General features: G+C 45.1%; 1 protein-coding gene across 3 annotated transcripts in view; it reads right to left on the minus strand.

Moving 5' to 3' along the window:
* LRCH1 (leucine-rich repeats and calponin homology (CH) domain containing 1) overlaps positions 1-12,633 on the minus strand; it is a 187,633-nt gene extending 175,000 nt beyond the window's left edge. For all 3 annotated transcript variants that reach the window (XM_004680260.2, XM_012723254.1, XM_012723253.1), the window contains exon 1: positions 12,150-12,633. In XM_004680260.2, coding sequence (XP_004680317.1) covers positions 12,150-12,441 — 292 coding nt within the window. In that variant the 5' untranslated portion in view covers positions 12,442-12,633. The remainder of the gene's footprint in view (positions 1-12,149) is intronic.
* Between the last annotated feature and the right edge of the window lie 1,796 nt (positions 12,634-14,429).

Here is a 14,429-nt window from a genome sequence, read left to right on the forward strand (position 1 = left end):
TAAAAAAAATAAAAATAAATTGGAAAATAACATATTAAAAAAAAAAAACACTAGAAAATTTAAATCCTTGCCCAAGTTTGTCAGGTAGTATCTTCCATGTCTTTTCTTCCTCGGCCCAGAAGCCTGCAAGAACCTTAGAGCCAACTCCCTGGTTTAACTTGTGTCTCCAAGCCACTGGGCACAGACCAGTGCTGGCCCCAGTGACTAAGAAGCCTGAAAGAGATGGGGATCTTTATGACATCCAGTTGGAATGACCAAAATAGAGAAAATCATGCTCAAGAAGCAGAATGACCTTCATTTACAGCCTCATGGAAAGACCTTCAGTTTCAGAATTTCATGTCAGAACTGAGGTTGCATCCTTCCAAAGAAACAATAGTAAACCACTATTCACCTCTGCTAGGTTTAAATAGTAGGAAAAGACTTGGGAAAACCAAACTATCATTAATGTATTATTGCTACAGGAAAATGGATTCCCAGTTCTTAGAAAATCTTGCTTTGAAAGGCCATTGTGCGCCTACCGTTTGGGAGTCAGACTGCCCATTTTAGTACATGGAATGCAATTTATAAGGGGCCCGTGCATTTCTCCCAACCAAACACAGTAAAATCCTGAAGATGTTTAATCTGTAACCATTATTAGTTTTCGCTCTTATTCTTCCCAGCTTTGGGCCATATGTTATTAAAGTTTTCACAGCACTTTTTGCTCTTTTATAGACCTTCCATGTGGGTGTGTATGTGGGTGTGACCTGAGAAAGCTATGGAGGGGCACAGGAGAGAGGTCACTTCACGCTGCATGAACTTGGTTATTAAATGCTTAAATTCTCTGGGCCTCCATGTCCTCAGCTGTTAAATGAGAGGCATGGATGGAGGATGGTTTCCAGTTTTCTAAACCTCCTCTTCGGACTGCTATCATCAAGAAAGGCATTTCAGAGGTAGAGGAATTTCAGCCAGTTGTAGGAGGTTGCATGGAACTTAGGTAACAGCTTGACAATTTAGGAGTTAATGAATTCCAACTACAGTTAAAGCATAACTGAGAAGGAATTAAATACCTACATCACATATACTTAACATATGTATTTACAAATAACATACTTGAAGAAAAAACTGGCACAGCAAAAGCACTTAAAAATGTTACACTTGAAAATGTTACCCGTTATAATCATTGCCCTTGGAGTACATCTAGGTATCCCTTAGCAAAAGCTCATACTAAACCACTTAGCTTTTTTTTTTAAAAAGATTTATTTATTTATTTATGTATTTATATATACATACATATAAAACTGGGGTATAGGACAGAGGTTCAGGGGCAGCGAGAGAATTCACCAAAGACAGAGCGGGGAGCAGAACAGGCAGATTGACGAAGTACACTGCTGAGGGGAGCAGCGGGCGGGTCAGGAGAGGTCTGCCACGCCATGTGGTCACCTCCGGGGCAGGAGATTGAACTCACACTTAAGTGGCTGAGGGTCACCTGCAGTGCTGCATCCTAACCCGTTGAGCCATAAGTCACTTAGCTTTTAGGAAAAACCTACACTAGTACCTATTTTCATTAGCCAAGAGAAATCTGAAGAGGAGTTCTACTTTCACAGTAATGTAAAAGGGAAAGCGGTGGTCAGGTACGTTCTGCAGCAGATGTCACAGAGGCAGCCTGCACCCACGTAGCCAGAGGTGCACCACCAAGTTCCCTCCTCAGGAACTACTTTATTGAGGCTCTGTTGTATCATGTTGTTCCTGCTTTCCTATATGTGAATGTTATTTTAGGTTTATTGTGTTCGATGGCATGATGTGGTATGCTATTGAGGGCCTGGGAACACCCCACAGAGAAGATTCTAAATGTATTTGAGATGATGGGGCAGAGAGGATGCAGAAAACACAGAGTTATCCATGTCTTGGTGTACAGCTCTCCCGTTCACGTCACAGTGCACACACATCTCAGCAGCAGGTACACAGATTCACCAGTCCAAGCAGGAGCAGCAGATACTAGATCCTGGGGATGGGACAGTGAACAAGCCACATCTGCCCCAGCCTCACACAAGGGCAGGCTGGATGACACACAGCCTGTTTACTCAGCTGAGCAGCAGCTGCCCAACTACAGTGGGGGAGAGAATGCTGGGCCGGATGTCATCCCCCAACACCCTATTGCCCACACCTCAGAATATCACTGTATTTGGAGATCAGACTTTAAAGTGGTATATGTGAACTGCTCTGGTGACGCTAGGTGGTTAAGTCACAGTGCTGTGGGGGTATCCGCAGCCATTGCAGCATGAGTTCGATCCCCGGCCAGGGAGCTAACCGTGAGGCGCAGCAGACCTCTCCTGTCTCACCCACTGCTCCCCTCAGGGGTGTATTTCAGTTGATCTGCCTGTTCTGATCTCCACTCTGTCTCTGGTGAATCTTATCACCCCTCCTACTTCTATCTTATACCCCAATTCTTGTGTGTGTAAATAAATAAATCTAAAAAAAAAAAAAAAAAAAAAAAAAACTAAACTAGCTGGATGAGCCCCTGTGGGTGGGTCCTAATGCCATTAGCCTATGACCCTTATGGAAATAGATTGCCTTGACGCAGAGACAGGAGCAGAGTGCACAGAGGTAAGGCCAAGCAGCACGCTGGAAGAAACAGCCATCCACACACTAGCAGAAAGGCCTGCCAGCACCTCAATCTTGACCCCTGTCCTCCATAGCTGGGACAAAGTAAGTTTTTGTAGCTTATATCACCCAGTCTGTGATCTTTTGTTATGGCAGCCTAAGCCAGCTAAGACAATGAATAATGGGGGCAAGTGAGAAAAAATAAGGTCTGCACAAAGTGGAAGTAGCAGATCAGCAAAATGTGCACCTTTGGTTTTAGGGGATAGCATTGTGATACATCCAAGATATGAATTAAAAGTGCAGAAACTGGGTTCTCCCTGGTGGTGCAGTAGATTAAAGCACAGCACTACGAAGCTAAAACCACTTCAGCATGAGTTCAATCCCAGTTCCGGAGGTGACCCACATGGCGGCAGACCTCACTTGACCTGCCCGCTGCTCCCCTAAGCAGTGTACTTTGTCAGTCGGCCTGTTCTGCTCCCCACTCTGTCTCTGGTGGATCCTCTGGCGCACTCTGGCCTATACCCCAGTTCTGTATGCATAAATATATATATTTTTTAAAGTGCAGAAACTGAGAATGGATCATGAATAGAGAAGACAAGACAGAGCAGTCACTGATATGTAGCTAACATGTTCTGTGATAGTCTTAGAAGGCAAACACAAACTTAAGGAAAATAAAACCTCCGAGTCACACCTCACAGACCAGTCCAGTCCAAGGAAAAAGAGCTTAAACATGGGAAAAGTACTAGGGAAAAAAAAAATCAACAACAAATGCCATAAGGAAACAACACAAACTTGCTTTAAGGCAATGCATATGCATGACTCAAAGCTCAGACCCTGGATAGGGGAGGGGCAGTGAGGATTGGGGAGGTGGCGGGAAAGGGGTCAGAGCAACTGGACAATGTTAAGTGGAGTAAGTAGAATCTTTCAGGGCAGGAGAAGAAGATTGAGGGAAATAACCTGGAAAAGCCAAGTGAAGGCAATTAGAAGAAGGCCAAGTCAGGCAGACAGTATGCTGCTGCTGTTAGCTTTGACCTTGTCATTGCCGCTTGCAGAGGTAAAGTGAATCCAATTAGAGCTTGGAGAAAGGAACCAGGTCAGGTGTGATGGTGCCATCCCCAATGCAGTATATCAACATCAAAAATGTGAAAGAATATTAGAGAAACACACTGTGCAGGAAAAAACTCTATCCAGCACTTCAGGGGACTGTTATGCAGAACAAGTCCATTTGAGAAGCCGAATGGTTTAAAAAACCCAAGACGGGGGACCTCCCTGGTAGTACAGCAGATTAAAGCACAGCACTAAGAAGCTGAAGCCACTTCAGCACGAGTTCGATCCCCGCCTGCCTTAGAGCTGACCCACATGGCGCAGCAGACCTCTCCTGACCCACCCGATGCTCCCCTCAGTAGTGTACTTTGTAATTCAGCCTATCCTGCTCCCCACTTTGTCTCTGGTGAATCCTCTCGCCGTTCCGGCACCTCTGGCCTGTACCCCAGTTTTGTATGCACAACCAAATAAGTCTTAAAAAAAAAAACAAGATGGGGCCTCTTTTTGCCTGTTTGGAGAGACCAGTAAAGAACTGGAGGGCCATCTCATCTCATACCATCTTAGTGCCCATCCAGCAAATAGGCTGAGGAAACAGGAAGAATAAAAGTAAACATCAAAGAAGATTCCAAAATATTAAAGCCTGATCAGGTTACTCAGCAAAGCCCCAAAGAGTTTTTTAGCTGTTATCAGTGTCAATGACACATTCACACTCAAGGAATAATTTCTTATTAAGCAAAACATAAAATACTTCTGTTATCAAGTCAACCATAGTTATTGTCTGCTTTGATTTTGTTTCCCCACCTGAATCCTTCATGTCCCAGGAAGGAGGATGGGACTGGGGAAACCAGGAACATGTAGGGAAACCTGACTAGACCGCATTCCCTTCCGCAAGAGAAGCCAAATTCTCACAATTCGCCCACTTTCTGTTCATGTAAACAGTCTCATTTTATTTTTTAATGACTTTGGGGGAACAGATGGTTTCCAAATGTATGGCAGTCACAGTCACAGAAGCAATGCTAGTGAACTTAAGATAAAGTGAAACAAATCCGCACAGTAGTAGCACTAACAAACTCTTGCAAGGCTTAGACAAGAGCTTGGGTTATGTGGTCTGAAAAGCCCACCACCATCTTGAGTAAAGCCAGTGGCATTTTTTCCATTTATTTACTTATTTATTTTTGGAGAAAGTTTTATTTCTTGGTGGGGCAATAGCAGTGCCAATGTCATGTGAGGAGGGCAGTGTATCATCTCAGACTCCAGGGCATTACTGCAGGTTCTTCATGGTTGTGCAAAATGCCAGGGTGATTGACACACTTTCACTCATCTTTAACAAATTTTAATGACAAGGAGAACAAAAGGGAAATGCTAGATCCTACAATATCTGGGGGTAGTTTCTACACATCTTGCTGGAACCACTCACCTGGAGAAATTATTATGTATGAGTGTCAGCTACTATTTTTTCTCCCTTCCCAAGCAGAATCACCTTGGTCGATAGCTATTTCTGCCATTAGAATAACCAAATGTGGCCCTCCCGGGTGTCACAGCGGGTTAAGGCACAGCACTGAGAATCTGAAGCCCCTTCCCCATGAGTTCGATCCCCGCCTGCCCGGGAGGTGAGTACATGGCATGGCAGACCTCTCCTGGCTGGCCCACTGCTCCCCTCAGCAGTGTACTTCGTCGATCTGCCTGTTCTGCTCCCCACTCTGTCTCTGGTGAAGCCTCTTGCCGCCCCTGAGCCTCTGGCCTGTACCCCAGTTCTGTATGCACAAATAAATCTTTAAAAAAAAATAACCAAATCTCTAGAAAAATACTCAATACAGCCCCTGGGTGATTTTAAGAGAAGGAAATATTAAGAGAAGGTAAATACTGGCGGGCGTGTGTGTGTGTGTGTGTGTGTGTGTGTGTGTGTGAGAGAGAGAGAGAGAGAGAGAGAGAGAGAGACAGAGAGAGAGAGAGAAGCAGGGGGAATGTCTATTATTTTGTACATTTTTCTTATATACAGAAGAGGGGAAACAACTCATGTTTAAACAAGCTATGATGAAATTGAGTCAGGAAACTGAACTCTGAACTAATCATCATCAAGGTGAATTTCAAAACTTACCCATTCTTTGCTTACAATAAAGCATTACTAAACCCTACCATGAGGAATTGAAGAGTGCTACAGAACTCAAAAAATATTTCTTAGATAGCAATTTAAATAAACAATTTTAAGTGCTGGAGTGTGCTAAACTTTGGCGGAATAACATAACATACACTTTCCAAAAACTGAGTAAGATACCACAGTCACTGACAAAGTATGCAACAGAATTGTTAGAAGGATGAAGGTCAAACTTTGGGCTATTCCTTCATCAACTGACACAGAACAAAAACTCCCAGAGGTTTTGTGACCTATAATAGTACACTATCATTCGAAAAAATGATTAGTATGTTCCTGAATTTTCAATAAAGAGTTGCCCATCATGTAAGCAATGAGAAAGTGTATCTGTGGAGATTATTTGTGTCTTATACAGACACAAGTCTTAGCTGTTCTAAATGCTTTTCTTATACAGTTCCTTTACATCTTAACAAGGAAAACTGACCAAAAGAAAAATAAATAAATATAAAAGGAAAAGAGAGTACTTGTTTTATGTATGGCAACATATTTAAAATAATGTAATGAGGGCCCTTCCTGGTGGCGCAGTGGGTTAAAGCATAGCCCTAGAAAGCTAGAGCCATTTCAACATGAGTTCGATCCCCACCCTGGAGGTGATCCACATGGCTTGGCAGACCTCTCTGAACCGCCCACTGCTCCCCTTAGCAGTGTACTTCAACAACCTGCCTGTTCTGCTCCCCACTCTGTCTCTGTTGAATCCTCTCACCATCCCTGCACCTTTGGCCTGTACTTCAGTTCTGTATGCATAAATAAAATCTTTTAAAAAAATAATGTAATGAATATAGGCATTTATTTTATAGTAACTGCTCAATAAATAATATAGTACTAGCTAATACATGTGAAATTCGACATAAAGACAATGAACATACTTTAACAAAAAACAAAACATAATTTCAAAATTTCATTAAATTGGAAATAAAAAAATCCCTATGACCAAAATTATGAAACAGAACGTATTTTAAGAATGAATAGATTACTTCATGAAATCCTGTGTGAATTTCAAAGACTAAAGAAATTTCAATGACTAATATACCAAGGACTCAGTTACTATACAATGGGAATGGGGTAGAAGTTAGCTTTCAGAAGATAAATCTGCTCACAAACCTCAGAGAAGATTCTTTAATTCTGTACAGACATTTGAGAAAGCTAATTCACAAAGACCATAGACTGACCAATCCCAGGCCTCTGCCATCTCTGTCCTCTGTTAGCCCATCAAATGGTGAAAGTAGGATGGATGGACAGGACCGGAGGGACTTCCTGTATTATTTTATTAAACCATCAGGCTCTCCCTTTCTTGGAACCATCTTTACATCCAAAGAATGTATCTAAAATCTAACCATATAAAAATGGACCCAAAAATCTGCTACAAAAGTCTTTTCTAATGTGCTTAACTGAATTTCACAAAGGATGTCTATCTGTGCTACATGGCATCTCACCTTGACCTGCAGCCGGGGGCTCAGTGCCTTTCTAGCACTATTAGCTCCACAAGGATTCACATGTTATTCCCCACTTCTACAATATTTAGCACCCATGCATAATGGGCCTAAGTGAGTACTTGTAATGCACACTGTAGATTCTTGTCTAGATAAGTTCATCTGCCATATTTCTTTCTTAAGGCTTCCTTTCTGGTTTCCAGGACCTCTTACCAGCAAACACTTTTTTTTCCTTTTTCCTTTTTATCTTTATCATAAAAGACTGAAATGATTTTTTAACTGCTTCCTCCAATATACTACTACTTAATAAGTCAGTACTAGAAAAAAGTTTGTTCTGCTGATGCACATGTTTCAGTACTTCTTTTTATCCCAATATTGTGTTTCATCATTCATACTCTTGTACAAAGCCATGTAAGTCACCTTTACTACAAGGCTGCTTGTATATTTCTAAACAAAGATTTTATATCTGTAACTCCCTACTCATCTTGCAAAATCAATTTCTTAATTTGTCTTCCCATCCTTCTCCAACCAGAAAGAAAACCCCATAGTAAGGGATAAAAAGGGTCTCTTTTGGCCCCTGCTGTATCCCTGGTGCCAAGAATAGTGGCTGGAACTATTGCGGTGTTTGGTGAATACCTGTGGAATGAATGTTTGTTGAATGACTCTCAGAGAGTCACCAACCCCCACCCCAACCTAAGGTGGAATATGACAGGAACACAATCTAGGAAGGGATGTGACCTGCCTTGTCAAATCACAGTCTCCCCAGCTGTCAATGAGGATATGAACAGGCTTCTACCAAGGACTGTGCAGGACAAAACAGTTGAATTACTTGGCACAGAGCAAAGTACACTTACCAAAAGCTAACTGTGCTTCTTTTGCTCACTCTTCTCCTTCACACCACAGTCCACCTGCGGATCAGCCCTTCCTTCCCCTTCTCACCGGCAAAAAGTCTAGACCCTCACAACAAAACTATTTCAACTTAAGTACAAGTAAATTCACAGACTCAAAGTGAGGGCCTGAGAGTTTTTTCCCTGTGAATAAATAAAATGTGTGCACTTGAATGCCAAAGTTTAGACATCTACAGAGCAACTCAGGTTCTACATTTCTGTGTTCATATCTCAGCTTTCAATTGAGCTACTTGCCACCAGAGCAGATGGTTGCCAGAGGAGTCACTGTTACCAGGTACAAACCAAGTGGTCTTCACTATACAACTTAACAGTGAGAGAAAGCTCTCCAGTCACTCCTGCCTTATAAAATTTATGAAAATGTACACTTAATATTTTAGGTCTATAAGGATCCTCAAACACTACTCTGACTTTAAAGCTCTTTTCTAAACTATTAGCTGGGAATAAACCACTATCTTCGTTGTATATGTTACCATGCATGCTTTCAACAATTCCAGAACTCTTTATATGTAGGAAATGTCAACACTGTGCAAACTGAAAGATATTTTTAACTCTTGCTTTATTCTGATTTTGGTTATTCCAAAAAAGGAAGGGTACTCAGTAAATATTTCTTTAGAGTGAAGTGTCATACTCAGCTTTTGACCTGAGTTAAAGCTGTTTCTCAGAAGCATATCTTCAACACATAAACATTCAAATATGCCATGAGATCACTAGCTACAATCTACAATGAATATTATTTAACCTTACTGGGTTGTTTTATCTTTTCTGTGTCTTCCTAAGATTCCACAACTTTTAGTGCTAACCACCCCATGTTAGTATTGCAGTTTTTGATGTGTTAACTTTAGGCCACCAAGTTTTCACTGGTTAGAATTTCCTGATCTTTAAGAAATAAGGTTCATAATTAAAAGCTTACAAATGAGGACAGTAGGAATATTTTCAAGCACGTGCTACTTCACATTGAAAGGTCTTAACTGACTTTTTGTTTTTTTTTCCTTGAGATAGATAATACTAGTTTGCAACATCATGTAAGTAGGCTGAGGTAAGCAGCTATATGTGTCAAAACATGTTTGTCACTACGTCTAGTCACCATCTACCAGCCACTGGTCCCCTTTACCTGTTCCTCCCACACTGTTTTACCCCCCAGTAACCACATTGTGGTGCCAGAGTTTAGAGTCTGCTTTTGGTTTGGCCTAGTTTATTGGTTTGCTTTTTTCTCTTCCACAAATGTGTGACATCATATAGTATTTGTCTCCCTCCTGTGAGCTATAGATATTTCACTTAGCACAAAAACTTCAAGGTCCATCCATGTTGTCACAAGAGGCATTTTTTTTTTATAGTTGAGTACCATTCCATTGTGTGTATATACTGCATCTTCATCATAACACTGTCATATACTTAAATTGTCTCCATTTCTTGGCTATTGTGAATATTGCTGCAAGAACATAGAAGTGCATATTTCTTTTCAAAGATACATGTTTTTATATCTTTTGAGTAAATACTCAGGAGCGGGATTCCTGGATCATATGATAGTTCTATTTTTTTTTTTAAGATTTATTTATTTATTTATACAGAACTGGGGTACAGGCCAGAGATGCGGAGGGTGAGAGGATTCACCAGACACAGAGCGGGGAGAACAACAGGCAGATGACGAAGTACACTGCTGAGGGGAGCAGCAGGCGGATCAGGAGAGGTCTGCCACTCCATGTGGATCTCCTCTGGGGCAGGCGGGGATCAAACTCATGTGGAATTGGCTTAAGCTTCTTAGTGCTGTGCTTTAACCCGCTGCTGCACCAGGGAGGGCTGATAGTTCCATTTTAATTTTTTTTAGGAACATACATATTGTTTTCCACAGTGGCTTCAACAATGTATATCCAAGGGTTCCTTTTTCACCACATCTTCACCAACATGTATTATTCCTTGACATTCTGATAGCAATCATTCCAACCAGTGTGAGGTAAATGCTCACTGTGGTTCTGATTTGCATTCCCTCGTGATAAGAGATATAAGACATCTTTTCATATGTCTGTAGGTTGTATTTCTTTGGTAAAGTGTCACTTAGATTCTATTTCCATTTTTAATCCATTTTTAATGTTCTGGTTGTTGAGTTCTATGAGTTGTTTATATTGGATTATCAATGCTTTGTCTGATATATATTTGCAAGAATCTTCTTCCACTGAGTAGGCTGCCGTCACATTTTAGTAGTGGTTTCTCTTGCTGTGCACTATGTGGTTCCTGCTTTTAAAAGTAGTTCTCAAAGAAACACTAAAAGAGCAGGCACATCAAGTTCACCTAACTTTGGAAACAAAGGTCAGCAAAATATAAGTAGAATATACAAATTGGATATACAAACCCCTATTATTACTATTGCCCATGCCAGCTCCATTTTCTGTGATCATGACCATCTATTCCATGAAACAGTTCATGGTACACTCCACAGCAGGCAAAAGGGAAGTAGATATTAACAAACCTTTTTTTTTCTTTTTTTTTTTTACACTAATGATTCAAGCAATTCTTAGAATAACTTCCACTTGAGAAAATGTAACTAAGTGATCCTATCAAGAGACTCACCAGCTGTTGGCAGCTCAACTCTGGAAATTCCCTCCTTTCTGTCCATTCCAAACTATTCCTCAATCTAAATTTAATAAAAGTTTAATGACTCCAAAAAGCCCGTTTGACTTCCAGTGAACTTTGAATTCTAAATATTCCTTGGAAATGTTGTTTCTTCTTCTTCTTCTTCTTCTTCTTTTTCTTCTTCTTCTTTTTTTTTTTTTATTAAAGTGGGAGGGAAGAGATAACACAGGAAACCTACCCCCAAAAACCACCTCATAAGCCAAAGTCCCTTACCCCATCCTCAGCTGTCCTCACAAGTGGAAAGTGAAAGACATGGAGCTGACAGTGAAACTAAAGCCTCCAGGGGTTCTGACATTGGGATCAGAAAGAAATGACAGCCAGGAGGTCTGGGAAGTGGCTCCAAAATCGGGCACCCACTGCCCTGGGAGATCTTGGTCGCTTGCCAAGGCAGAGCCTACTCCTCCAACCTACTCCTCACCACCCCCCCCCCCCACACACACACACACAGGAGCTGAACAGGAGGGTGGGAAGCCTGGTCAGTTCTGTCGGGATCCTGTCCCATTGCCCTCCTTCCTGTTTCTAGACCCCACTCGTGTAACTCCAAGGACCAAAGAGAAATCAGACGTCTCTGAAATTTGTCAACACATGACATAACTTGAAAAAGCTGGCTGCTCATTGGCGCGAGTTACAACTTGTCGGGCTCACACAGGAAAACCAGCTCGCTTTAATTACTTCTGCATTAATATGCCATGCCGTCTCTTTCAGGGTCTCTCAGAGATCGGGTTACAGAGACCTAGGTAGCCCGGGAGATAGGACCAAATCGTGGGGGCGTTCGGATGAAGGCGGGGAACCCGGGGAACCCGGGGAGCCCGCTGCCCGCGAAGCCGTGGCTGAGCCCGACTCGCGACCCTCTCGGCGGCTGGTTCTCCTCACTAGCGCGGGGAGAGGAAGCCTCGGCCCCGAGGCTTCGGGGTGGCTCGGCGGTGTGGCCGAGGGGGACTCTAGGCACGCGACGACCCCCGTGGGCTGGCAACGGGCGGCAACCTTTGTGTGGGGTGCCCCCCACACACACACATACACTGGATGGGCGACGCCTGGACGCCGACAGGGATGCCCGAGTTCCCAGCCGCAGTGGGGCCCAGGAAGCCGAAGCCGCCGCCTGAACCCGGCCATTTCCACCGGGTCGCTCAGCGCGCCCGCTCGGGTCGACCGGTGGCCACTTCCTCGAGCCCCGACGCAGAGCCGGGTGCTGAGACGCGGGCGCCACCGTCCGCGCCCCTCAGCTCCGGGCCCCGCCGCCAGGAGCCGGGCGACGGGGGACCACAGGCCCTCTGTGGGTCCGCCTCCTGCGGGCCCCTCACTCGGGAAAACGCCGGCCGGGAACCCCTGGCAAGGACGAACCCCGCGCCGGTCCCCGCGTCGGGAAGGCTCGACAGCCAGCACCCGCACCGCTGACGCCCTTCTCACCTGCCTGCACCGTGTCCGAGAGGTCGTGCCCCGGGGCCCCGCTCCTGGGGAATTCCTTCAGTTTCCTGGCGCTGAGGTTCAGACCCCCGGAGTTGGCCGCCTCCTCGAGAGCGCGCTCCAGACCCCGATTCAAGGGCAGGTTGAAGCCCCCACTGCCGCCGCCGCCTCCCCCGGCCCCGCCGCCGCCTCCCGCGCCTCCGTGGTGGTGGTGGTGGGGATGATGATGCGGGTGCAGAGTGGCCCCCGAAAGGGCAGGGGCAAACGGCTGGGGCTCGCTACCCGGCGTCGCCATCTTCTCCCGGGCCCCCCCGGCCCCGCCGCTCCCGCGGGGGGGTCACGGCTTTCCTCCGGTCAGGGCCGACAGCAGAGCAGTCCTCGCGGGGCCCGCGGCAAGATGCGGGAAGGAGAAGAGGAGGGTGCGGCAGGCACGCGGGGCTCTCGGCGGCGGTGGCAGCCGTTGTCGGAGGTTTCCTGTCCTCGGGAAGCAGGACGGCGGCGGCGGCGGCAGCGCGCATGTGTCTCCTCCGCCCCTGCTCCCTCCTCCCGGCTGCTCCCCCTCCTCCGCCGCCCGCTCCCTCCGCCTCCTTCCCCTGAGCTGTCAGTCCAGCCCCGGGCCTTCCACCGCCGCCCGCCCGGAGGGCCCAGTCTGCTAGGTGCTCCACCCGGCCTCGGCTACGCCGGGGTGAGGGGGCATGCAGCCAGGCAGGGGGTGCGGGGGGGGGGGGGCTGGGGGGTGAGGGAGTGGGGGGTGCTGTTTGTGAGGATGTGGGAGGGAGCTGGACGCTCATGCTGGCACTTTCAGTTTCGTTGGTCGCCTCTGGTTTTTGTTTTATTTTGCCGGTTTCTTCGCAGTCCAGACTGTTTTAGGGCACAAGTTTGAGGGGATCTGAGAAGACTGCAGCAAGATAGCAATCGATAAGATGTGAACTAGCTGGAAATCCTGAGGACTTAGGTGAGAGGTTATCTCTATTTGTAAATACTTCTGACTTGATTCCAGGGAAGGTTTCTCACTGGAGTCCAATGGGAGACCCCTAGTGTTGGGGCACTTGCAAAGAGCCAGGAGCTGGTCTAGGTAGTCTGCCTGAATTACTCATGAATCAGGCACCCCATCAGCTGAAAAACTGTTTTCATCATTCTAGAGAATAAGTTAAGAAACTTGTCTAAGCTCATCCATGCCTTCAGAGGAGTTAGATTCTTGTAGCCCTTTGACTCGAGGCTGGCTTCATTCCCGTATGTTCTTGGACAAGAGCCCAACAAGAATAGTGAGGCAGAAGATTTCATGAGCAATGATGGAAAACTTCTAGACACAGAGGGAAAAAATTTCAAAATGGGTGTAATTTTTACCATGGACAGAACACATTGCCATGTGCAGGACAGGGGCCTGTGATGGCTGACTTCTTCTAGGTGATATTAGGAAGCCAGGAAATTACCCCCAGTGAGCCAGTAACTCAGCCACAGTTTGAGCCTGTGCATAGGTACCGGCAAATCGAACTGGGTGGGGGTGTGGGGGGATGGTGTGGGGAGGGAAGGAGGGTGGGAAGGGATGGGAACTGACGGTCAACTTTCAAGCTAGTTCTTATACTGCCCAGACCAAAACTGACATACCACAAAGGCAGGCCTGCTGGAAGATTTGACAAGGTGCCTCTCCTTCCCCAGTTGCAGCTCCTACCTGCAGTGGCCTTTATTTTGCCACCAACTATCCCAAGACCTGATAGTTATTCTAAAGTATCTGGCTTGGGGAAATAAGGCTGGGGCAAGGAAGAAAACAATGCAACCGTTGGCTTTGGGGAGCCATACTTTAAATGGTCACATAGGAGAGGGATGGCCCAGGCAGACAGGCTGGAAGGTGGGGTTTCTACAGTAGGCACTAAAGTATGACCTGTTCCACTTTCTCTGTCCTCATGCATAGTCCCCCTTAATTCATCAGGATCTTTAAGACTGAGAATAAAGTATTAGTACCATCTCAGAGGAGACAGGCGCCACCTGCTGGTATCCTCCCCCAAAACCTCGTTCATGAACCTCTTTTTTCCCCTCAGTGCCTCCAACTTTTAAAGACCAGGTTTCAAAATAATAGTTGTAATAAATGAAAGTATATTTATATCACTTATAAAAACTAACCTACCTTCGCACTTCCTTATTGGCCTATCTCTAAAAAGGCAAATGAAATACATAGACACAGGAAAAAATTCAGTTGAAAATCTTTAATTAAATTCAGGTAAACTAATTACCTGAATGAGGAAATTTAGTTCGTCACTAATTGTGCTGATGCATGATGCAGTG

Source organism: Condylura cristata, unplaced genomic scaffold, assembly GCF_000260355.1.
Source record: "Condylura cristata isolate star-nosed mole 26May11 unplaced genomic scaffold, ConCri1.0 scaffold00010, whole genome shotgun sequence".
Taxonomy (NCBI): domain Eukaryota; kingdom Metazoa; phylum Chordata; class Mammalia; order Eulipotyphla; family Talpidae; genus Condylura; species Condylura cristata.